The sequence below is a fragment of the Anomaloglossus baeobatrachus genome, chromosome 9 (assembly GCF_048569485.1).
Source record: "Anomaloglossus baeobatrachus isolate aAnoBae1 chromosome 9, aAnoBae1.hap1, whole genome shotgun sequence".
Taxonomy (NCBI): domain Eukaryota; kingdom Metazoa; phylum Chordata; class Amphibia; order Anura; family Aromobatidae; genus Anomaloglossus; species Anomaloglossus baeobatrachus.
Genome location: NC_134361.1, coordinates 107,694,793 through 107,721,326, shown reverse-complemented (window position 1 = coordinate 107,721,326; position 26,534 = coordinate 107,694,793). Strand labels below are relative to the sequence as shown.

Here is a 26,534-nt window from a genome sequence, read left to right as displayed (position 1 = left end):
TTAAAACAAAAATAAAATGCAACTCACCTCGCCCCCATTTCCCTGCTTCTCCAGTCTTTGCTCTGTCTAGTCTAAGGCACAGCACAACAGGCGCAATCTAATGACGTCCCCAATCTTGCCTTGCTGAATATCCATAGCACAGGCTGAATGGAGGACGAGATAGCCAACGGTTCCCTCCTGCAGAAATGTGTTTATTGCTGTCTTTATCCTGAGAACGCAGAAAATGATGAGATTGAGATGCTGGGTTTGGGCTTGTGGTGCTGCCCATGGGTCACTGTTTCCACCCCTTTGACTGTCCTGTACACGGAACGGACAGGAGTACCCAAAGATCCAGGTGTGTCCTCAGGGCATAGTTTGCCCAGGTCTGCTCTAGTGTCTTTTACATATTTCCGAGAAAACACCAGTTGGATTGAAGGAGAAATCTGTGGTATCTGTGTATTACCCAGTATAGGTAGCGACAATTCTCAGCTTGGCTTATCCATATTACAAACTAAAAGGCTTATCTGCACTGCTTAAAGGCAGCGCTGTGCAGTCAGTAATCCAAACCTCCGACTTCTCATCTTCCATGACTCCGACTCCGATCTGTAGGAGGACGAGGACGAGCTTCACTACTGAGCATGTGCATAAAGTGCAGCACAGATTATTCTCAACTAAAAGCCTAGATCCTTACATCTCTAATAGATTAGTCATTTATAGGACACAGTATACAGTGAGTTCCCATATAGTGAGTTCCCTTATGTACATGAATTCCACATAGTCCCCTATATACATGATCCCCACATAGCCCCCTATATACTTTATGACCTCCATATAGCCTCCTATATACAGCATGAACCCCCACATAGCCTTCTAAGTATAGCATGAGCCCCCCACACATCCTCCTGTAAATAGCATGAGCCCCATATAGCATCATATACTTTATGAGCCCGCATATAGCCTCCTATATACAGTTTGAGCCCCCATATAGCCTCCAATATACATTATGAGCCACACATAACCTCGTATATATTTGAGCCCCGCATAGCTTCCAATATACATGAGCCCCACTTAGCCCACTATATATTTTGACTCCCATATAGCACCCTACACACAGCATGAGCCCCCACATAGCCTCCTATATACATGAACCGCCATAGCCTCCTTTATACAGCATGAGTCTCATGTAGCCTCCTACATACATGGGCCCCACAAAGCCCATTATTTACATGAGCCCCACATAGCCTCCTCTATACAATATGAGCCTCACATAGCCTCCTCTATACAATATGAGCCCCACATAGCCTCCTCTATACAATATGAGCCTCACATAGCCTCCTCTATACAATATGAGCCCCACATAGCCTCCTGTATACAATATGAGCCCCACATAGCCTCCTCTATACAATATGAGCCTCACATAGCCTCCTCTATACAATATGAGCCCCACATAGCCTCCTGTATACAATATGAGCCCCACATAGCCTCCTCTATACAATATGAGCCTCACATAGCCTCCTCTATACAATATGAGCCCCACATAGCCTCCTGTATACAATATGAGCCCCACATAGCCTCCTCTATACAATATGAGCCCCACATAGCCTCCTCTATACAATATGAGCCCCACATAGTCTCCTGTATACATTATGAGCCCCACATAGCCTCCTCTATACAATATGAGCCCCAGATAGCCTCCACTATACATTATGAGCCCCACATAGCCCCCTATATGCAGTATGTGTTCATACACATATGAATAAAAACCCCGCCACATACCTCTGTCCATTTTACCTGCACTGGTTGGAGGATGAAGGTCCGGCAGCCTCTCCTCCATCAATGTATTCACCACTTTCTGCAGGAGGATAGTGATGACATAGGGTGGTGGGCAGCAGCAGCAGCGGAGGGCATGATGAGGCCTGTGGTCTGCCCTGAACCCTTATACAGTATTGTCTCAAGGCCGGACTGGAGTAGCCATAAGGCAGACTGTTGCTTGCGGGCCGCACTTTGCCCAGCCCTGCTCATGTAGATTTCAATCCAGCCATGTTTGCGAGCTATGACCTCAATTCCTTACTAGCAATCTAATAACATAGGATGCACTATGATTTTTCCATAAAGGGGGGCTTTATGGGGGTGTCAGTGTAGCATGCCTATTTCTATCTACAGTATATGGGAAAGAGAGAAGTGTATGGGATATAAGAGGAAGATTCCCGTCCGATGCCTTCCCCGGGATCGAATAATGGATAATGACATCTACACCTGATTCACAGTGTGCTGCACTTCTGCCTTTTGAAGTCAAGGGGTTTTTGTAAAAATTGATTAAATTGTTCTCCGGCTGAAGCAGAACCGCACAATAAGAAGTCTGAAGTGCATGTTCTTATGTGTTTTGTGGAAGAGAGAATAAAGCCCCACGATTCCATAATAGCGCCATTATCACAAGAGCGGCTTGTTCCTGCAGTACATGTGCATTTGCTGCGGCCGTATACACGTGTGTGATTTCTGAAGTTCTATTCTTATTCCGATCTAATGAAATAAAACACAAAAATGGCACCCTTAGGACCTGCCCCGCTGTTGTAAAGCACACCGCAGGTCCTCAAAATAAAATTATATGTGAATGGAATTCATAAATTACCATTTACTTGCAAGTAACAGCCGGTGCTCTTTTTTTTTTTTTACTTTGCAAAAGAAAAGAGTGGAAAAACCCACAAAAACTAAACAAGACAATTTTGGAACGATAGATTTTTTTTGTTCCACTAGATGGCGTTGTGGCAGCATAGGTTTTCTATTCTTTTGTGGTCAGACAATGACTCCCAGCCCTTCTTTGTGTAACGCTCTACTGTCTGTGTTACGTGTTAGGCTGATTTATTCTATACATTACTGAATATATAAGAATGCATTTGTTGTCTGATGTAACATTTAACAATGCCATCGTGTTCCAGAAAATAACAAACCATACGTTAACACCAGAATCCATTAATGTGAGCAGAAAGCTTGGCTGTTATCTATGTACTGTGCACAATGTACTTTATTTCTGTAGGTTCTAGGGTGCTGATATTCAGCCAGATGACCCGGCTGCTCGACATTCTGGAAGATTACTGCATGTGGCGCGGCTATGAGTACTGTCGCCTTGATGGACAGACACCGCATGAAGAAAGAGAGGTAATGTCAGATAGCTTTCATCTGCAGACATGCCGAGCTCACTGGAAGGATTTGACAGTCCTGGCTGACTCCCGCTGACATCTTTGTAGGTCATGAGGCCTAATGGACCTGCTTATCAGCAAAGCTAGGCTTCTACGATGCGGAGATTTCTTTATTAGATCTTACATAGAAATATAACTGCATCTTGTCAAGTTTGCATTCAGTAATGACAAATTTTGCCCAGTAAAATTGAAACACTGTTTGTTTTATGCCTTTTTTTATCCATGCACAGGGGTCAACTCACCAACAAAGCACATTTTAATTAACAGATCTTGGCATAATAATTTCCACAATTGGATTTTTTTTTTTAAAGGAAAAATGTTCCTGTGTTGAGATAATCTTATAACTGTGCCCCTGTACCCTGACTGTGTCTGACTGTACAGGGCAAATACGAAAGCTTCTGGGCAGGGGAAGAAGCATAAGTGTCTTATAAGTGAGTATACAGACTAAACAAAAGAGTCTCACAGGTGCTGCTTCCTGATGTAACACATTTCCCTGCCTGTTTTATTACAGGAGTGAGTATTTCTCCTGCATCACCAGGCCTGTGCGCTCACTATAAATCATATCAGATCAGTGACATAGAAGCTCAGCGGCCACTGAAGCTCCTATCACTGACTTGTTTTATGATGAGCACAGAGGACGGGAGATGTGGCAGAAACTCTCATTCCTGTGATAAAACAATCAGGGACATGTGTAGCTCAGACAGGGAAAGGTGTTCCCTCAGAAAGAAGCATGCTGTTTGTCTGTATACTCAGTTATAAGTGACCTATGCTTCCCCGTCCTGGCCAAGAGATGTGGTATGATCTATGATCAGACCATGTACCTGTACGGTCAGACACGGCCATTACACAATACGTAGCAGGAACACATATATAAGATTATCTCAGCACAAGGACATTTTTCTAACACATCCAAATGTAAAATGTATTATTATTTCAAGATCTATTGATTAAAATGTACCTTGTGTCACATCTCCACTGGAGTCGACTTCTGCTTCAGTCACCAGACGCTGCCGCGTCACCATTGGGGGGGGGGGGGCGCTGGGGACGAGGGAGCATTCAGTTGCTCTGCTGGGCACAGGCTCCGCTCATCTATTAGGTTGGGTTTCACTAGAAACTGCAGTACCACTGGTTGACTGTGGTGGTGTGTGCCTTCCGGCTGGAGTAGCTACCGTTCAGCTGGGGCCAATGGGAAGGCACCACACCCCTCTTATACTTTCTCCCTTCTGCTGGCAGGTGCCAGATAAAGTCCTGTAATTCCCTGCTAGACTCTGGTTCCTTGCTGCTTGTTTGTATTCCCGTGTATTGACCTTAGCTTGTTTGCCCGACCACTCTTCTGCCTGCCGTTTCTGTACTTCGCTGCTAGTTCTGGTATTGACCCTTAGCCTGATATCTGACCAATCTCCCGCCTGACGAATTTTGTCTCTGTTCTACCTTCTGGATTTGACCCTGCCTGGTTACTTGGCATAGCTGTGATGGGCCCACAAGTGCCAACAGCCAAAAAGCTTGCTGATTGGCTGTGCTGCAGCCTTTCAACAATCTTAATTTGACTGTTGAACCTGAACACTAACATTTGCTTCCATTTAGAAGTCCATTTTCGGAGTTCAGCACTGGACACTAAGTGTCCGGTACTAACCCTTAACTTTACCGTTCGGATTCACTCATCCCTAGTTGCAAATGAAAGCTGTTCCTCCTCCACAGAAGCCTAGCTCTTTATTTGTTACCCTGTGTCCATTAGCATCTAGATGAGGAGTATAAATTGATTATGTCCCATTTTTAAGCTTCCATTAAAGGCATAGAAGCTTTACATGGAGAATTCAGGAAGCTAAATAGGAAAGGGTTCTTTACAGTTAGAGCAGTCAGACTGTGCAATGCCCTACCACAAGAGGTAGTAATGGCAGATACTATAACAGCTTTCAAAAAAGGGCTGGATGATTTCCTCAGTACACACAACATTGTTGGTTATAAGTGACTTAGTGACCAAATGTAGAACTGGTGGAGGAAGGTTGAACTAGATGGACCTAGGTCTTTTTTCAACCTAAGTAACTATGTAACTAAATTCATGGCTTCTTTTATTATTAATTTCAATAGAAAATTATGGAAAGTACAAAACATGCAGTAAACACCAGCACTTCTGTGTGGCCAGGATATTTCCTGGAACTATTAGTTTAATGGCTGCCTTCAGTGTTTCTGCCCATCTTTCCTCCTGCACAATATCTTGTTTACCAGATTTGATGATTCGCTCGGCAGTAAATGTCTAGAAATAGCTGAGTATCCAGGATAAGTGTGCACTATACAGACCCTGACAGAAGTTCTGTCGCTTATCCATGTTATGTAAATAAAAGCTTAGAACCTGACTGTAAATTCATCCATTGGTTTCATAAATTACTCTTTTGAAAGCTGAAGCCCTCCTAAATTTGGTTTAGGTTATTAAAATGAAGTTGCTGCAAAGCTGAAATATTGATCATTTAATGAACACAGAAAGGTCAGATTTTGGCAAGACAAAAGTTTTGTCGCCTTGTCATATAATGCACCCAATCCTAGTTTACATCCTCACCTGTGCTCACTAAATGATTGGTTAATTAGTGGGTGTGTATAAAAAGAAACACAGCACCCCAGACCTTCACTTGAACTGCAACTTGACCTCTGACAACATGCCAAAAATCCACCCTGCGACCAAAACCTTGATTATCAAGAGGCTGAAGACCAGATCCACTGCAGAGGTGGCTGGCACCTTTAATGTGTCTCAGCGTCAAGTACAAAGAATTAAAAAAAGATTTGAAGAGACTGGAGATGTTTTTGACAAGCCCAGGTCCGGCAGACATCGCAAGACAACTGCTCAGGAGGAACGTTTGTTGGTTAGAAAATCCATAGCCAACCCCTCTTCCACTGCAGCAGAGCTCCAAAAGGCCTGGTCACCTCAAGTCCCTGTGTCAACTAGAACAGTTTGTAGGATTCTGTCTCGAAATGGCCTCCATGTCGAATCAGTGCCCAGAAGCCAGCACTAAACAAAAGACAATTAAAAAACCGTGTGGCGTTTGCCAAGTCCCACAGCCTGCTAAACAGATGGACGCTGGAAAAGTGGCATAAGGTGGATTTCTCTGATGAATCTTCAGTTGAATTACACCACAGCCACCACAAATACTGCAGGAGACCTACTGGAGCCCATATGGATCCAGAAAACAGTTAAGTTTGGTGGTGGAAAGATCATGGTCTGCGGTTACATTCAGTATGGGGGTGTGCAAAACATTTGCAAGGTGGAAGGCAATATCAATAGCCTAAAATATCAAGAAATATTAACTATCTCTTACATTACCAATCATAAAAGGGGTCAAATTCTGCAGCAGGATGGTGCTCCATCTCATACATCCATCTACCTCCTGGCAAAGAAGATCAAGGTGCTCAAGGACTGGCGAGCCTAGTCACCAGACATGAACATCATTGAGCATGCTTGGTGTAGGATGAAAGAGGAAGCTTGGAAGACAAAACCAAAGAATCTAGATGAACTCTGGGAGGCATGTAAGACTGCATTCTTTGATATTCTTGATGACTTCATCAATAAATTTTATGAATCATTGTTGAACCGCATGGATGCAGTCCTTCAAGCTCATGGAAGTCACACAAAATATTAAATATGGCTCTAATAGCACCACAACTTCACCAATGTTATGCAACATATCTTTGTATTAGAAGTTAATTATTTGTTTGAATTTCACATTACTTTCTGTGGGCGACAAAACTTTTGTCTTGCCAAAATCTGACCTTTCTGTGTTCATTAAATGATCAATATTTCAGCTTTGCAGCAACTTTATTTTCACAACCTAAACCAAATTTGGGAGGGTTTCAGCTTTCAAAAGAATAATTTATAAAACCAATGGATGAATTTAAAGTCAGGTTATAAGCTTTTATTTACATAACATGGATAAGCGACAGAACTTCTGTCAGGTAATATATATCAGCCACAATATTTTACCAAAATAAAATAGTAACATTATATACCAGGAAAAGCCAACACAACTGGTGTCAGTCCAGAGTGATTGCTTCACTTGGTGCTGCAGTTTGGGTACACCCAAATCTGTAGGAGAAGATAAAGCCATGTCTCCTTACAGCCACACAATCTCCAGACTTTTTTATATTTTTTTTATTCTTAACTGGGAAAAAAGTGGACTGATTAATTTGTTTTTCATTTATTCATGTTTTTAAAAACTTTTCTAAACTTTTATTTTTACTTTTCTTTATTCCCTTGGGGAACTTAGACCTGTGAATCGTTTGATTGTAAGTACTGTACACTGCATACCACAACATTGCAGTATATAGTCCTAATTCCAGGTTCCTATGAAGCTCAGTGTCACAATGAATCTGTGATAGCTGGGAACTGGGTCTCCTAAGCTTCTCCTCAACCTACGGGGCCCTATGCTATCTTTAATCTTAGGGATACACCTGATGGTGAAGATGCCTGAGTCTCCCTCTTGGCCCTGCTGCTCAATAGTCCTGATCTGATTCCCCCTTCCCCCCTGGGAGGGATGGGAAAGGAATGGGATGAAACCCACAGATAAAGACCGGGAAAACCACAACTCTGTCACATAGCATGAACACACAAAGGTAAAGACAATAAGAGAGTCAGGAGGAAAAATAGGAGCAGGAAGGAAGCTACAAAACAACAGGGGTAAACTCCACAACCGCGCCAAGCAATAAGCACAATTTTCACAAATAAGTCTGGGACACCACACAACGCAGATCAACATAGAACAAACTATAGATGGCATGGGTGGAAGGTTTCAACCAGCATAAATAGCAGGGAAGCAGATGTAACAGGCCTCCCCACAACATGTGATCAAAGGAGCAATCATACCAGCAGAGATTAATTGGTGCTAGCCTGCCTATGAATTAGCACACAGCAGGTCGATGCCCGAGTCTGCTGTATTGATCCCAGACACCAGGGAAATGATCAGGCTGAGTGTCAAAATCTGAACAGAGGCCACCATGACAGTCGACGAAGTTAGTTCAAAACTCCATGCAACAGTTCCCCTCCTTCTAAGAGGACCCCGTCTCTCCAGATGGAGAGAGATCTGTTCATTTTATAGCTCACAGGAAGTGAGTGTTACGGTTGCTGTGGCTCTGGAGACTATCTTCGGATTTCTTGCTACTGCACATGTGCAAGCGCTGGAGACTAAGTCCTATCTTGGAGCCATTGCACATGTGCGAGTGACACCATCTAAGCTGATTGGCCTCTGGTCATGTGCTTGTGACACGTGGTCACATGTCTCTGACACCTTCTATGCCGATTGGTCGCTGGTCATGTGCTTGTGACGCTTTGCTCTGTGATAGGCCAGCGTGACGTCATTCCTGTCGTTCTGGCAGCGGATTGGCTCTGGTGTCCTCCATCTTGGATGAGGCACAAAGTCTATATAAGACCCTGACGCACGCCGCCCGGCGCTCAGTCCTCTTGGTTCATGCATGAGGGTAGACGCCCTGTGCACGTCCCTCTAGGCATCTCTCTGTCTATGTTAGGTGAGCGCTACCAGCAGGGTAGCGTTCTTATACCTTACAGCTTCGGCTGGAGTCCGTATCTTTACCTCTTAGTGGAGCGGACATAGGCAGGTGCCTGAGGCACATGGTCCGGTTGGGCCTTATGATTCTACTCGTAGGTGGACGTTGCCGCTAGGGTAACGTTCCTTATACTGTGTCTGGCAGTTGTTCGTATCCTCGCACACTAGGGGAGCGAACAGAGGTACGAGATTTGTGCGGCTTATGCTGCTGTCCGTCTCTTTTGCACCACTAGAAGAGCGGACCTAGGCAGGTGCCATATCTAGTGGTTCGTGTCCTCGCACACTAGTGGAGCGAACACAGGTAGGAGCTTTGTGCGGCTTAAGCTGCTGTCTGTCTCTTTTGCACCACTAGAAGAGCGGACCCAGGCAGGTGCCATATCTAGTGGTTCGTGTCCTCGCACACTAGTGGAGCGAACGCAGGTAGGAGCTTTGTGCGGCTTACGCTGCTGTCCGTCTCCTGGCACCACTAGAGGAACGGACCTAGGTAGGTGCCATTTCACACTCACTGCTTTTGTCTCTGTGATCTTTAACAGAGACCATTCCACACACCCTCCAAGTAAGGGAGGAATTGCCTTATTTACTAATTATATTCCTCTGTGAGTTTAACAGAGGTATTGCACTCTGCCATAGTCTGCATCAGAGTCTGCACTGTGGACCCTGACTGTCTGATATTCCTTTAGGTTTTATTATCAGACAGCCCCACGTAACATTAGGACTGAGCCAAGGGTCTGGCAGTTATGGCAGAATATCAGCAGTTACACCGTTACATACAAGTACTTGAGTCGCGGCTCAAGAGTATAGAGGATAAACCTCAGACCATGGTGACATCTGCACATGATCCTCGACTTGCTCTGCCAAACAGATATTCTGGCGATGCCAGATCATGTCGTGGTTTCATTAGTCAGTGTCAGATACACCTAGAGGTCAACTCTTCTCGCTTCTCTACGGAGAGGTCCAGAGTAGGCTTTATCATCTCCTTACTTCAGGACAAAGCCTTAAAATGGGCGATTCCCCTATGGGAGCGCTCTGATGTGGTTACTCTGAGACATCAAGACTTTCTTGATGCTCTTAAGGCGGTATTCATGGGTCCGCGGGTTACCCATGATGCGGCCCTGAGACTGTTAGATCTATCTCAGGGTTCGTTATCCACTAGTTCTTATGCCATTGCTTTTAGAACTCTGGTGGCAGAACTAGATTGGCCAGAGAAGGTGTTGATTCCTATCTTCTGGAGAGGGTTGGCAGGCTATGTCAAGGATGCTCTTGCTACTCGTGAGGTCCCTGCTTCTCTGGAGGACTTGATCACAGTAGCAACGAGGATCGACGTACGCCATAGGGAACGTAGACTCGAGGTCTCTTCCTCACGCCCTAAGCATCGGGCTATTCCAGTTGTTGAGGGTCAACTACCATCTTCCTCAGCATATGAACCATCTCCCACTCCTATGGAGTTAGGTCATACGTCCTCCAGACTACACAAGTCTGGTCCTTCTATATGTTACGTATGTCGTCAGGCTGGGCACTATGCCAACAAGTGTTCTAGCCGTCAGGGAAACTCCCAGGTCTAGTAACCATTAGAGGGGGGTTACTAGAGACGCCTTCCGCACCCTCTAAGTGTAGTATCCCAGGTCAGCTCTCATTCTCTGAGAATACATGGCCTATTATGGCTTTTGTGCATTCCGGAGCTGACGGGACTTTTGTGTCTTCAGGATTTGTAAAGAGACACAATATTCCCTCTATCATGTTAGAGGCGCCTATTCCTGTCCGTGTTGTTAATGGGACTATGTTGTCTGACTCCATTACATTGAGGACAGTTCCCTTGCGCCTTTCCCTGTCTCAGGGTCACATAGAGGAGATTTCTTTTCTTGTTTTGCCTGAGGGTATAGACGACATACTTCTGGGTCTCCCATGGCTTCGGACTCATGCTCCTCTAATTGACTGGGAGTCCGACAGCATTATTAGTTGGGGTTCGAAATGTCAATCCCGATGTCTTCCCTTACCACCTAAGGTCGTTGGGGTTGCATCAACTGATCTCTCTCCCATACCTACACCCTATTTGGATTTCGCTGACGTGTTCTCCAAACAGGGTGCTGAGGTTCTTCCACCCCATAGGCCATATGACTGCGCCATAGACCTTATCCCAGGTTCAGTTCCACCTAAGGGCAGGGTTTACCCCCTGTCAATACCTGAGTCAGAGGCCATGTCGACCTATATAAGAGAGAGTTTAGAGAAGGGGTTCATTCGGAAGTCTGTCTCTCCCGCGGGAGCTGGGTTTTTCTTTGTTCGGAAGAAAGAGGGTGATTTGCATCCCTGCATAGATTACAGGGGTCTCAACGCAATCACAATAAAGAACAAATACCCGTTACCATTAATTTCGGAGCCCTTTGACAGACTGAGGGGAGCTCAGGTTTTTACGAAGTTAGATATGCGGGGTGCGTATAACTTGGTACAAATTCGAGAGGGTGACGAATGGAAGACCGCTTTTAACACCCGAGACGGTCACTATGAATACCTCGTCATGCCTTTTGGTTTATGTAATGCACCCGCAGTATTTCAGGACTTCGTAAACGATGTGTTCAGGGATTTACTGTTTTCCTCCGTCGTGGTGTATATGGACGACATCCTGATTTCTTTGTCGCTCCATTGGGAGACCCAGACAATTGGGGTGTATAGGCTATGCCTCCGGAGGCCGCACAAAGTATTACACTAAAAGTGTAAAGCCCCTCCCCTTCTGCCTATACACCCCCCGTGCTCCCACGGGCTCCTCAGTTTTTATGCTTTGTGCGAAGGAGGCAGACATGCACGCACAGCTCCATAGATTGGTCAGCAGCAGCTGCTGACTATGTCGGATGGAAGAAAAGTGGGCCCATATAGGGCCCCCAGCATGCTCCCTTCTCACCCCACTCTTGTCGGCGGTGTTGTTAAGGTTGAGGTATCCATTGCGGGTACGGAGGCTGGAGCCCACATGCTGTTTTCCTTCCCCATCCCCCTTAGGGCTCTGGGTGAAGTGGGATCCTATCGGTCTCCAGGCACTGAGACCGTGCTTCATCCACAACTCCTGGGAGCCTGCTGGATAGGAGCCGGGTATCGTTCAGGGACATGGCTCTGCTACTTGGAGGTACTCTGTGTCCCCGTGGGGACCGAGCACAGCAACACTCCAGCATTGCTGGGTGTGCTAGTGCACCAGGGACCGCGGCGCTGACCGGGTTAAATGTGCCATTACACACTCAGCTTCGCTGAGTGTGTTTATGTAGGGGGACTACCGCGCTGACCGCCGCCGCCATGTTTAACACTGAGGCGCGGCTGGGACTTGTAGTGCGCTGGGGACTTCCGCGCGGCCGCGCTTTTACGGCGGCCGCGCTTATTACTCGAGTCCCCGGCTTTTGCGGCCTAGTCTTTCTTCCTCCCGCCCACAGCCCTGACAAGCAGGGGAAGGGCGGGACGCTGTACAGACGAGCAGCACTGAGGGCTGGAGAATGCTTTGCATACTCCACCCCCCTCACTGTGCACTGTGGGGCACCAGTTCCCGCACTTTCTGGGTCACGCCCACGGCTCCCTCCTCTCCTCAGGACGCCGGCAGCCATTCCTGTCAGCTCCTCGGACGCTGCAGAGGGGGACAAATTCTGGGAGACCCAGGCAGGGATTCTGGTGGCCTCACAACCGCTTTAAGCGGGTGGTAAGCAGCACCTGTGGTGCTAGCCCCATTGTGCAGAAGTGTAATTATATGTTTATGGTATATACTTTACACTGTATAGTGCACAGTTGTTTTCTGGCTATATACCCTATTGTGTTGCTCAGGGAAGACAATAGCATGGCGCCCACAAAAGGCAGGGGTGCCAAAACACAGGCTTACTATGCTGCCTGCGCCGCATGTACGACGCCGCTACCGGCAGGTTCCACTGACCCTCATTGTGTGCACTGCTCGGCCCCTACTGCACTTGCTCAGCCGGAGCCTCTGCTAAGAGGGGCCCAGGGGGAGCCACCTGCTGACACTCTCCAGGTGACAGGGACGGAGTTTGCAGTCTTTACGGATAAACTCTCTGAAACTATGGCTAAGATACTAGAAGCCTTGCAGTCCAGACCGGTATCTCAGCACAGGGACTCTGTTGAATCATTGTTCCCTGGCCCCCCTCAGTTGGACCAACAATGTCCCCCCGGGGTATCTCATAGATCCCAGGCTGGGGGCTCTGACACGGACCCCAGCCCCAGACCGATTAAGCGAGCTCGCTTGGAAATTCCCTCGACATCATCATATTGTTCAGGGTCTCAGCGGGGGGAATCTCTGGTTGATGACGCGGAGACAGCTGATCAGGATTCTGATCCTGAGGCCGCTCTCAATCTTGATACTCCGGACGGGGACGCCATAGTGAACGATCTTATTGCGTCCATCAATCGAATGTTGGATATTTCTCCCTCAGCTCCTCCGGTGGAGGAGTCAGCTTCTCAGCAGGAGAAATTCCGTTTCAGGTTTCCCAAGCGTACACCGAGTATGTTTCTGGACCACTCTGATTTCAGAGAGGCAGTCCAGAATCACCATGATTGTCCAGATAAGCGTTTTTCTCTATCGTTTCATTGGGGGACACAGGACCATGGGTTATGCTGCTGTCACTAGGAGGCTGACACTAAGTAAACATAAAAAAGTTAGCTCCTCCCTAGCAGCATACACCCCGAGCCGGAGGCGGGCTCAGATCAGTTTTTAGCTTAGTGTCGTAGGAGGCTGATGTGGGCCGTCTCGGCCCCCCTCAGCCATGTATGTTTTTGCGCTTTTTTATTTTATTTCGGCGCCGCTCATCGCTCTCATACCTGTCGTCTTCCTCTCTGCAGGTATTCGCTTCACTCATTCTCCGCAGCCCCGTGGGTACCGCTCCCCAGGGTCGCAGGGGCTTGAGACTTCGGGGCCCTCTCCCCCGCCCGTCCCCGTGGTACCACTCCCGGGGGTGCGCGTGTGGGCAGGTTGTTTTGTGGGCACCCCTGATTCGCCCTGAGGTATCACCCCAAAGGGCGTACAGGGGAATACAGCAGGGATGGAACCTCAGCAGCGTTTGTGATAGATGGGGCCCTGTCACGCTGCCTTCTCCTGATAGGGGGCTGTCTACCCCCATCATGATGCCTACTACCCTGCCTTCAGCACGCTCTCCCCCGGAGCCTTCCTGGACGAGCAGCGCTGTTCACAGGCAGGGCCAGGGAGCTCTGCCTGCACCGCATCCATCGCTGAGCCGGCGCCGCCGATTGCAGGTAGGATCCGACTTCCCTGCTCTTTCCCCCGGCCCCCTCCATAAATTTAGTCCCCGGCTTCGGCCTAGTCGCTCCTGCGTCCTAGCCACGCCCCCGCTGCATGCTATTGGCCGCCGGTCGTCTCCCTCTGTACCTCCCACTGCTCTGCCTCCTGGCAGATGGTGGGGGCTGTGAATCCTCCAGACTTTTCGCGCCGGAATCCTGCTCCTCCCCCAGCCTCCTCCAGCGTCCCCTCTCCATTTTAGCCTGCCTCTGGTCCCCTGAGGCTGCAGCACGCCGGCGTTCTGAGTTTTCTGGCCAGCTCATTCCTGGACTCCACTTCTGGACTGGTGGGCAGCACGCAGGACCTGGGTAAGCTCTGCTCCTAAGGAGTAGCCCTCACTAGGTAGCATTCTCTGAGTTTAGGGACGAGTTAACCCTCTCCTGTCTCCTTCCTAGCAGCCACCAGGGAGAGTACCTGTGTGCACCATGCCTAAGGCTAAGCCCACCCAATCCAAGCAGGCCCCCTTTGCACTATTTTTTGCATGCTCCTCCTGCAGCTCCAAATTTTCCCAGGGTCAGGACGCCCCACTATGCTCCGTCTGTTCTACAGACGCGCAGCCTCCGCAGGACTCCGCGGCCGACGCTTCTGATACCGCAGACGCCACAGCGCCATATGCTGCAGGGCCCTGCGTCCCGCCCCCCCCCGACTGGCTAGCGTCCCTGTCCCAGTCCGTAGATTCCCTCTCTGAGGCTTCTCGGACCATCGCGCAAGCTCTACGCCTGCTGCCGACGCTCGCCCAGATTCCCGCAGACCCGGCGCAATTGCCCCCGGAGCAGGTGAGCCCCGTTGCAGGGTCCTCCTCTGCTGCTCAGAAACGGACCCGCCGGGTCTCGTCCTCAGACTCTTCCCAGGTTTCACCTTCATCCCCAGGTCCAGACCGTCAGTCCTCCAGGGAGGCTTCTGACTGCTCCGAGGATGATTCCGATGCGGTACCCCTACAGGACTCAGAGCAGGCGGCCGATATTCGGCACATGGTAAATAGCCTGATAGAAGCAGTAAACCAGACCTTGAAGGTACAGGTGGACCCAGTCTCCTCCCAGAGCACCCAGGTCTCCTTTAAGCGGGTGAAGCGGGCCCAGAACACATTCAGCGGACATCCAGAATTCGCTGAGTTACTGCGCAGCCACAGGCAACAGCCGGACAGGGTATTTACCAGCGGTAAGTCCATCGATTTGCATTATCCCTTTCCTGAGGGTCTTCGAAAGGATTGGGCAGGTTCCCCTGTGGTTGACCCCCCAGTCTCCCGCCTGTCTTCTCACACAGTCCTTCCACTCACTAACGGTACGTCTCTCAAAGATCCTACGGACCGTACTATTGACAGGTTGGCCCGTTCCGCCTTCGAGGCAGCGGGCTCATCCCTCTCTCCGGCCTTCGCCTCGGTTTGGGTGGCGAAGGCCCTGATGTCCTGGGCGGACACGCTACGCGGCGGTCTCCGCGCCATTCCTGCCAATCCGGACCTGGTTCCCATCGCCTCGCAGATTTCCCTCGCGGGTGAGTACTTGCTCAATGCAGCCCTGGCGTCTGCAAGTTGCGCGACCCAGGCCGCCAGCAACAATGTGGCCATCCGTCGAGCCCTTTGGCTCCGCTCCTGGAACGCGGATGCGGCCTCTAAGAAGTCACTAACTTCCCTGCCCTTCCTAGGGGAGCGTCTCTTCGGAGATAGGCTGGACCAGCTGATCTCCGATGCAACGGGAGGAAAGAGTACATCTCTCCCCCAATTGCGCCCCAAGCGCTTCCAGAATCGGCGCTCCACCGCTCGTTTCCGGTCCTTTCGCAGCTTCAGCTCCAATCCCCAGCCGCGGAAAAGCCGCTCTCCTCCGAGAGACAGGAAGACCCCGTCATTCAAGACCAATCCCGCCTGGCGTTCACGCCCCCGCCAGTCCACGAGATCCTCTTCTGGTTACCGCCGTCGTTCCTCCAAGTGACTCGCGGTCGGCGCGCAGCAGCGCCAGACTTGTGGGAGGGCGCCTGTCTCGTTTTCAGCATGTGTGGATCCCCCTGACCGCCGATGCCTGGGTCAGAGAGATCATCACATCAGGCTACAAAATAGAATTCGAGGCAAAGCCACCGAGACGTTTTTTCCTATCTCGCCCTCCCGAGTCTACCGCGCGGGCTCGCGCGTTCTTTCACTCCATAGACTCCCTCCTCCGAACCGGAGTCGTGGTACCAGTCCCTCCCGCAGAGCGTTTCAAGGGGTTCTATTCCAACCTTTTCGTGGTCCCCAAAAAGGACGGCTCTGTCCGTCCCGTCCTCGACCTAAAGCTTCTGAACAGGTCGGTGAGACCTCGGCCGTTTCGAATGGAGTCACTCCGGTCCGTCATCGCGTCCATGGAGGTAGGCGAATTCCTGGCATCGCTGGATATTCAAGACGCCTATCTTCACGTCCCGATAGCCACCTCTCACCAACAGTTCCTCCGTTTTGCGATAGCGGAAGATCACTTCCAGTTCACAGCTCTTCCCTTCGGCCTCGCATCCGCACCCAGGGTCTTTACGAAGATCATGGCTGCTGCCATGTCCGTCCTGCATGCCAGGGGTGTCATGGTCATCCCGTACTTGGACGATATGTTGATAAAGGGCTCTTCTTTCGAGGACTGTCGTCTCGGGGTTCAGGTCACGATCGACACCCTTTCACGGTTAGGGTGGCTGATAAATCGGAAGAAGTCCTCTCTGATCCCGGCCCGTCGGATCACCTTTTTAGGCATGGTATTCGATACCATCCAAGGGCGAGTTTTCCTCACACAGGAGAAGATCTCCTCCCTACAACGAGGACTCCGCGCTCTTCGGCGTCAGCGCCAAGTGTCCATCAGGTTCGGCATGCGAGTCCTCGGTCGTATGGTGGCGGCGATGGAAGCGGTACCCTTTGCACAGTTCCATCTCCGGCCCCTCCAGCTGGCCTTGCTGAAGAAGTGGGACAGATCTCCCTTTTCTCTGGACCGCAGGTTTCATCTTTCGCCGGAGACCCGCAACTCCCTCCGTTGGTGGCTCAATCAGCGCAACCTCGCATCAGGGAGGTCTTTCCTCCCGCTCCACTGGAAGATAGTGACCACCGACGCCAGTCTCCAGGGCTGGGGAGCAGTGTTTCGACATCACACAGCGCAGGGCCGATGGTCACCGAGAGAGAGTTGTCTCCAGATCAATATTTTGGAGATAAGAGCCATCCGGCTAGCCTTGCAGCAGTTTCGGCACCTAGTACAGGGTTGCCCGGTCAGGATCCAGTCGGACAATGCGACGGCGGTGGCGTACATCAACCACCAAGGCGGCACAAGAAGTGTCGGGGCGATGCGAGAAGTCAAGAAGATATTGCACTGGGCCGAGTGTCATCACTCCCTGATCTCAGCGGTACACATCCCAGGCGTGGACAATTGGGCGGCGGACTTCCTCAGCAGGGAAGGCCTCGCCTCCGGAGAATGGTCCCTCAACCGGGAAGTCTTCAACCAGATCTGCGACAGATGGGGAGTTCCGGACGTGGACCTAATGGCCTCCCGGTTCAACCGTCAAGTTCCGCACTTTGTAGCGCGGTGCCGCGACCGCTTGGCTTTAGGAGTCGACGCCCTCACCCTGTCATGGAGCCAGTTCAGTCTCCCGTACATCTTCCCTCCGCTCCCTCTAATTCCGAGGGTCCTCAAGAAGATCAAGGCGGAAGGGATACCGGTCATCCTAGTGGCTCCGGACTGGCCCAGGCGAGCATGGTTCGCGGAACTAACTCAGCTCCTCGCAGACGCTCCGTGGCGCCTTCCAGACCGTCCAGATCTCCTGCAGCAGGGGCCTCTCTTCCATCAGAACTCACAGGTCCTAAATTTGACGGCCTGGCCATTGAATCCTGGGTTCTAGCTAAGGCTGGTTTTTCCTCAAGAGTGATTCAGACAATGATTAGGGCCAGGAAGCCATCTTCATCAAAGATTTACCACCGCACGTGGAAAGTTTTCTTCAGGTGGTGTGAAGAGCAGAATATTTCTTCTCCTCTCGCCTTCTCCCTTCCTTCCCTGTTGGCATTCTTGCAGTCAGGCCTAGATGCGGGTCTCTCGCTCGCAACACTAAAGGGCCAGATATCGGCGTTATCAATACTGTTTCAGAAGCCACTGGCCGCTCGTTCACAGGTTAAGACCTTCATCCAGGGAGTAGCCCACCTGGCACCGCCGTACCGTCGGCCTCTAGAACCGTGGGACCTTAATCTAGTCCTAGGGTCACTTCAGGGCTCCCCATTCGAGCCCTTGCGAGAATCTTCCCTGTCTCACCTGTCTTGGAAGGTGGTGTTTCTTGTTGCCATCACTTCTATTCGCAGGACGTCAGAGCTGGCAGCTCTCTCTTGTCGTTCCCCCTTTTTGATTTTTCACCAGGACAAAGCGGTTCTCCGGCCAGATCCCGCTTTTCTCCCAAAGGTGGTCTCCCCGTTCCATCTTAACGAGGAAATCATCCTTCCATCCTTCTGTCCTGGCCCCTCTCACAGCTTGGAGAGGTCCTTGCACACCCTGGACCTAGTGCGTGCACTTAGAATTTATGTCTCCAGGACCGCGCCGTTCCGTAAGTCAGATGGTCTGTTTGTTCTCCCTTCTGGTCCCAAGAAGGGTGAATCGGCATCCAAGGCCACAATTGCCAGATGGATCCGTTCCGCCATATCAGAGGCCTACCGGATTCGGGACAAGTCTCCGCCGCGGGGGGTAAAGGCGCACTCTACCCGCGCAGTGGGCGCCTCTTGGGCGATTAGGCATCAGGCGTCGGCCGACCAGGTCTGCAAGGCCGCCACCTGGTCTAGCCTGCACACCTTTACTAGGTTCTACCACGTTCACACCCAAGCATCGGCAGATGCTATTTTTGGGAGAAAGGTCTTGCAGGCAGCAGTTGCGCACCTGTAATAGGGTGGCAGTATTCAATTATAGTGCAAGCCCGCCGAGGGAGGTTGTTGTTGTCTGCCTCTGCGGGTTTTTCGGTATTCCCACCCAGGGACTGCTTTTGGACGTCCCATGGTCCTGTGTCCCCCAATGAAACGATAGAGAAAGTAGGATTTTTGTGTACTCACCGTAAAATCTCTTTCTCTGAGTCTTCATTGGGGGACACAGCACCCACCCTGCTTGGTTTTTTGGTTGATTCAATTGCATTTGCCTGCTATTTTTTCAGTGGTCTTATGTTCATAGACCTCTTGTTTGCACGGCTGCATTGTTTTAGTTACAACTTGTGTTTATGTATGGTGATTCTGGTACTCCTCCTACTGCTTGTGCACCAACTGATCTGAGCCCGCCTCCGGCTCGGGGTGTATGCTGCTAGGGAGGAGCTAACTTTTTTATGTTTACTTAGTGTCAGCCTCCTAGTGACAGCAGCATAACCCATGGTCCTGTGTCCCCCAATGAAGACTCAGAGAAAGAGATTTTACGGTGAGTACACAAAAATCCTACTTTCTAAGCGCCTTAAGGATACACGTTATCCCTTTCCCCCTGACGTGGTCAAAGGTTGGACTCAGTGTCACAAGGTGGATCCTCCAATCTCCAGACTGGCGGCTAGATCCATACTTGCAGTGGAAGATGGGGCTTCACTCAAAGATGCCACTGACAGGCAGATGGAGCTCTGGTTGAAATCCATCTATGAAGCTATCGGCGCTTCTTTTGCCCCAGCATTCGCAGCCGTATGGGCGCTACAAGCTATATCAGCAGGTCAAGCGCAAATTGACGCAGCCACACGCACTTCCGCGCCGCAGGTGGCGTCCATAACCGCTCAGACGTCGGCAATGGCGTCTTACGCTATTAATGCTGTCCTGGACTCTGCGAGCCGTACGGCGGTTGCATCCGCCAATTCGGTGGTACTCCGCAGGGTCTTGTGGCTACGGGAATGGAAGAAGGCAGATTCTGCTTCCAAAAAGCGCTTAACTAGTTTGCCAATTTCTGGCGACCGATTGTTTGGCGAGCGTTTGGATGAAATCATCAAACAATCCAAGGGAAAGGATACATCCTTACCCCAGCCCAAACCGAACATACCCCAACAGAGGAGGGGGCAGTCGAGGTTTCGGTCCTTTCGGGGCGCGGGCAGGTCCCAATTCCCCTCGTCCAAAAGGCCTCAGAAAGATCAACGGAACTCTGATTCATGGCGGTCTAAGTCACGTCCTAAAAATACCACCGGAGGTGCCGCTACCAAAGCGGCTTCCTCATGACTTTCGGCCTCCGCAATCTGCATCCTCGGTCGGTGGCAGGCTCTCCCGCTTTTGCGACACCTGGCTGCCACGGGTAAAAGACCGCTGGGTGAGAGACATTCTGTCTCACGGTTACAAGATAGAGTTCACCTCTCGTCCCCCGACTCGATTCTTCAGGTCATCCCCGCCTCCCGAGCGAGCCGAGGCTCTTCTGCAGGCGCTGGGCACTCTGAAGGCAGAAGGAGTGGTGGTCCCTGTTCCTCTTCAGCAACAGGGTCACGGTTTTTACTCCAACCTGTTTGTGGTCCCAAAGAAGGACAGGTCTTTCCGTCCTGTCCTGGACCTGAAACTGCTCAACAAACACGTAAAGACCAGGCGGTTCCGGATGGAATCCCTCCGCTCCGTCATCGCCTCAATGTCCCAAGGAGATTTCCTTGCATCGATCGATATCAAAGATGCTTATCTCCACGTACCGATTGCTCCAGAGCACCAGCGCTTCTTGCGCTTCGCCATAGGAGACGAACACCTGCAGTTCGTGGCACTGCCGTTCGGCCTGGCAACAGCCCCACGGGTTTTCACCAAGGTTATGGCTACTGTAGTAGCGGTCCTCCACTCTCAGGGTCACTCGGTGATCCCTTACTTGGACGATCTCCTGATCAAGGCACCCTCTCAAGAGGCATGCCAACACAGCCTCGACGCTACTCTGGAGACTCTCCAGAGTTTCGGGTGGATCATCAATTTTCCAAAGTCAAATCTGACACCGGCCCAATCGCTGACATATCTTGGCATGGAGTTTCATACCCTCTCAGCGATAGTGAAGCTTCCGCTGATCAAGCAGCGGTCGCTACAGAAGGGGGTACAATCTCTCCTTCAAGGTCAGGCACACCCCTTGAGGCGCCTCATGCACTTCCTGGGGAAGATGGTGGCAGCAATGGAGGCAGTCCCTTTCGCGCAGTTTCACCTGCGTCCTCTTCAATGGGACATCCTTCGCAAATGGGACAGGAAGCCGACGTCCCTCGACAGGAACGTCTCTCTCTCTCTCTCAGGCGACCAAAGCTTCCCTTCGGTGGTGGCTTCTTCCCACTTCATTATCGAAGGGGAAATCCTTCCTACCCCCATCCTGGGAGGTGGTCACGACGGACGCGAGTCTGTCAGGGTGGGGAGCGGTTTTTCTCCACCACAGGGCTCAGGGTACGTGGACCCAGCAAGAGTCCTCGCTTCAGATCAATGTTCTGGAAATACGGGCAGTGTACCTTGCCCTGAAAGCTTTCCAGCAGTGGCTGGAAGGCAAGCAGATCCGAATTCAGTCGGACAATTCCACAGCGGTGGCATACATCAACCACCAAGGCGGCACACGCAGTCGGCAAGCCTTCCAGGAAGTCCGGCGGATCTTGATGTGGGTGGAAGCCACGGCCTCCACCATCTCTGCAGTTCACATCCCGGGCGTGGAAAACTGGGAAGCAGATTATCTCAGTCGCCAGGGCATGGACGCAGGGGAATGGTCCCTTCACCCGGATGTGTTTCAGGAGATCTGTTGCCGCTGGGGGGTGCCGGACGTCGACCTCATGGCGTCCCGGCACAACAACAAGGTACCGACGTTCATGGCACGGTCTCAAGATCCCAGAGCTATGGCGGCAGACGCCTTAGTTCAGGATTGGTCGCAGTTTCAGCTCCCTTATGTGTTTCCTCCGCTGGCACTGTTGCCCAGAGTGTTACGCAAGATCAGGGCCGACTGCCGCCGCGTCATCCTCGTCGCTCCAGACTGGCCGAGGAGGTCGTGGTACCCGGATCTGTGGCATCTCACGGTCGGCCAACCGTGGGCACTACCAGACCGACCAGACTTGCTGTCTCAAGGGCCATTTTTCCATCTGAATTCTGCGGCCCTCAACCTGACTGTGTGGCCATTGAGTCCTGGATCCTAGCGTCTTCAGGATTATCTCAAGAGGTCATTGCCACTATGAGACAGGCTAGGAAACCAACGTCCGCCAAGATCTACCACAGGACGTGGAAAATTTTCCTGTCATGGTGCTCTGCTCAGGGTTTTTCTCCCTGGCCTTTTGCCTTGCCCACTTTTCTGTCCTTCCTTCAATCTGGACTGGAAAAGGGTTTGTCGCTCGGCTCCCTTAAGGGACAAGTCTCAGCGCTCTCTGTGTTTTTCCAGAAGCGCCTAGCCAGACTTCCAGAGGTACGCACGTTCCTGCAGGGGGTTTGTCACATCGTTCCTCCTTACAAGCGGCCGTTAGAACCCTGGGATCTGAACAGGGTGCTGATGGCTCTTCAGAAACCACCATTCGAGCCAATGAGGGATATTTCTCTCTCACGCCTTTCGCAGAAAGTGGTTTTCCTAGTAGCAGTCACCTCTCTTCGGAGAGTGTCTGAGCTAGCAGCGTTGTCGTGCAAAGCCCCTTTCCTGGTGTTTCACCAGGACAAGGTGGTTCTGCGTCCGGTTCCGGAATTTCTCCCCAAGGTGGTATCCCCCTTTCATCTCAATCAGGATATCTCCTTACCCTCTTTTTGCCCTCATCCAGTTCACCAATGTGAAAAGGATTTGCACTTGTTAGATCTGGTGAGAGCACTCAGACTCTACATTTCTCGTACGGCGCCCCTGCGCCGCTCGGATGCACTCTTTGTCCTTGTCGCTGGCCAGCGTAAAGGGTCACAGGCTTCCAAATCAACCCTGGCTCGGTGGATCAAGGAGCCAATTCTCGAAGCTTACCGTTCTGCTGGGCTTCCGGTTCCCTCAGGGCTGAAGGCCCATTCTACCAGAGCCGTGGGCGCGTCCTGGGCTTTGAGGCACCAGGCTACGGCTCAGCAGGTGTGTCAGGCGGCTACCTGGTCGAGCCTGCACACTTTCACGAAACACTATCAGGTGCATACCTATGCTTCGGCGGATGCCAGCCTAGGTAGACGAGTCCTTCAGGCGGCGGTTGCCCACCTGTAGGAAGGGGCCGTTTTACGGCTCTATTACGAGGTATTAATTTACCCACCCAGGGACTGCTTTTGGACGTCCCAATTGTCTGGGTCTCCCAATGGAGCGACAAAGAAGAAGGGAATTTTGTTTACTTACCGTAAATTCCTTTTCTTCTAGCTCCAATTGGGAGACCCAGCACCCGCCCCTGTTTTTTTGTGTACACATGTTGTTCATGTTGAATGGTTTCAGTTCTCCGATATTCCTTCGGATTGAATTTACTTTAAACCAGTTTATAATTTTTTTCCTCCTTCTTGCTTTTGCACCAAAACTGAGGAGCCCGTGGGAGCACGGGGGGTGTATAGGCAGAAGGGGAGGGGCTTTACACTTTTAGTGTAATACTTTGTGCGGCCTCCGGAGGCATAGCCTATACACCCCAATTGTCTGGATCTCCCAATTGGAGCTAGAAGAAAAGGAATTTACGGTAAGTAAACAAAATTCCCTTCTTTTTCTCCTGATCTGGAGACTCATCGTCAGGATGTCGTTCGTGTCCTTTCCCGTTTAAGGGAGCACTCATTGTTTGCTAAACTCGAAAAATGTGTATTCGAGCAGTCATCCTTGCCTTTTTTGGGTTACATTATCTCACAAGAGGGTCTGGCTATGGATCCTGCGAAGCTCTCTGCTGTACTGGAATGGTCCGAACCTCATTCCTTGAAGGCGGTGCAACGCTTCTTAGGATTCATAAATTATTACAGGCAGTTCATACCCCATTTCTCTACTTTGGTGGCCCCTTTGGTGGCCTTGACTAAGAAAGGTGCTAATCCAAAAGTCTGGTCTACTGAAACATCCCAGGCTTTTGAGGCAGTAAAAAGACACTTTTCAACTGCTCCCGTTCTTCAAAGACCCGATGAGAATAAGCCCTTCCTCTTGGAGGTTGATGCCTCTTCAGTGGGTGCTGGTGCGGTCTTGTATCAAAAGAACGGTGCAGGTAGAAAAAGGCCGTGTTTCTTCTTTGCTAAAACCTTTTCACCGGCAGAGAGAAACTATACCATTGGGGATAGGGAACTGCTCGCCCTGAGATTAGCCTTGGAGGAGTGGCGTCACTTGCTGGAAGGAGCGAAACATCCTTTCCAAGTCTATACAGACCATAAGAATCTGACGTACTTACAAACCGCTCAGCGTCTGAATCCTCGCCAAGCCCGCTGGTCCTTGTTTTTCTCCCGCTTTCACTTCTCCATCAACTATATGTCTGGGAGTAAGAATAACAAGGCAGACGCCCTGTCTCGCTCTATGGTTTTTACCCAGGAAGAGATTGACGAACCTCGTCTTATTCTTCCCTCCAGGGTTTTTCATACGCTCTCCCCTGTGACGTTAGACCAAATCCCACCGGGCAAGACCTTTGTTCCGCCGGATCGACAGAATGATATACTGTCGTGGGCCCACACCTCAAAGGTGGGTGGGCATTTTGGTATTAGACGGACACGAGAGTTACTCCAGAGGTGGTATTGGTGGCCACACTTAGCCAGCCACGTCAAGAGATATGTCGGTTCCTGCTACTCGTGTGCTCTCAACCGCCCGTTACGGCAGAGACCGGCTGGGCTCTTGCATCCTTTACCAGTGCCAGATAGACCATGGGAGGTGGTAGACATGGACTTTGTGGGTGATCTTCCGTGTTCACAGGGACCTAGATTTGTGTGGATCATTACGGACCATTTCTCCCAGATGGATCATTTCGTACCGTTATCGAGAATCCCATCTTCCAGGGTACTAGCCAAACTATTCCTCAAGCATGTCTTTAGGCTTCACGGGATGCCAGATCGTATCATATGTGATAGAGGCCCGCAATTTGCTTCCCGTTTCTGGCGAGATCTTTGTAGCCTTCTGCAAATTGAGTTGAATCTCTCTTCGGCATACCATCCGGAGACCAATGGTTTGGTTGAGCGTACCAATCAATCCATGATTATATACCTTCGACACTTTGTTGCTGAGAACCACGACAACTGGTCCTCCCTCCTACCCTGGGCAGAATTTGCCTTTAACAATTCGCTGGCTGAGGCCACTGGGCAGACACCGTTCGTACTCAATAATGGGCAACACCCTAGGGTACCGGTACCGTTTCCCGCTGCTGCACCTCCTCCTCTTGTGGCCGACTGGGCAACTAATGCCAGAGAGGTTTGGGATCGGACTCAAGAGTCGATCCAAGCAGCTAAGGACCGTATGAAGACGGTGTCCGATCGGTTTCGTCGCCCGGCTCCTGTCTTTTCTCCAGGGGACTTTGTGTGGCTCTCTGCAAAACACGTGAAACTTAGAGTGAGCTCTGTCAAATTTGCTCCTCGCTTCCTGGGTCCTTATGAGGTTCTTCGACAGGTAAATCCTGTAGTCTACCAATTGAAGTTACCCGTCCATCTTAGGATCCATGACAAATTCCATGTTTCACTGCTAAAGCCGGCTATTTTACCTCACGCTCGTGACGTGCACTCTCCTGCCTCTGATTCCTCTCGCTCTAGCTATGAGGTACGAGCCATAGTTGGTTCTAAGATGGTTAGAGGGCGCAGGTTCTTCTTGTTAGATTGGGAGGGCTACAGCCCGGAACATCGCTCTTGGGAGCCTGAGGAGGCTGTCCATGTTCCCGACTTAGTTGCCGATTACCTGCGTCGCCGGGAGGGGGGCCCTTGAGGGGGAGGTACTGTTACGGTTGCTGTGGCTCTGGAGACTATCTTCGGATTTCTTGCTACTGCACATGTGCAAGCGCTGGAGACTAAGTCCTATCTTGGAGCCATTGCACATGTGCGAGTGACATCATCGCTGACACGAGGTCACATGTCTCTGACACCTTCTAAGCTGATTGGCCTCTGGTCATGTGCTTGTGACACGTGGTCACATGTCTCTGACACCTTCTATGCCGATTGGTCGCTGGTCATGTGCTTGTGACGCTTTGCTCTGTGATAGGCCAGCGTGACGTCATTCCTGTCGTTCTGGCAGCGGATGGCTCTGGTGTCCTCCATCTTGGATGAGGCACAAAGTCTGACGCACGCCGCCCAGCGCTCAGTCCTCTTGGTTCATGCATGAGGGTAGACGCCCTGTGCACGTCCCTCTAGGCATCTCTCTGTCTATGTTAGGTGAGCGCTACCAGCAGGGTAGCGTTCTTATACCTTACAGCTTCGGCTGGAGTCCGTATCTTTACCTCTTAGTGGAGCGGACATAGGCAGGTGCCTGAGGCACATGGTCCGGTTGGGCCTTGTGATTCTACTCGTAGGTGGACGTTGCCGCTAGGGTAACGTTCCTTATACTGTGTCTGGCAGTTGTTCGTATCCTCGCACACTAGTGGAGCGAACGCAGGTAGGAGCTTTGTGCGGCTTACGCTGCTGTCCGTCTCTTTTGCACCACTAGAAGAGCGGACCCAGGCAGGTGCCATATCTAGTGGTTCGTGTCCTCGCACACTAGTGGAGCGAACGCAGGTAGGAGCTTTGTGCGGCTTACGCTGCTGTCCGTCTCCTGGCACCACTAGAGGAAC

The 26,534-nt window shown here is 50.8% G+C and overlaps 1 protein-coding gene across 1 annotated transcript in view; it reads left to right on the top strand.

The window, feature by feature from the left end:
* Window positions 1–26,534, top strand: part of LOC142251274 (SWI/SNF-related matrix-associated actin-dependent regulator of chromatin subfamily A member 1) — a 304,197-nt gene that overhangs the window by 122,958 nt on the left and 154,705 nt on the right. The window contains exon 12 of the mRNA XM_075323917.1: window positions 3,014–3,135. Within this exon, the coding sequence (XP_075180032.1) occupies window positions 3,014–3,135 (122 nt within the window). The remainder of the gene's footprint in view (window positions 1–3,013; window positions 3,136–26,534) is intronic.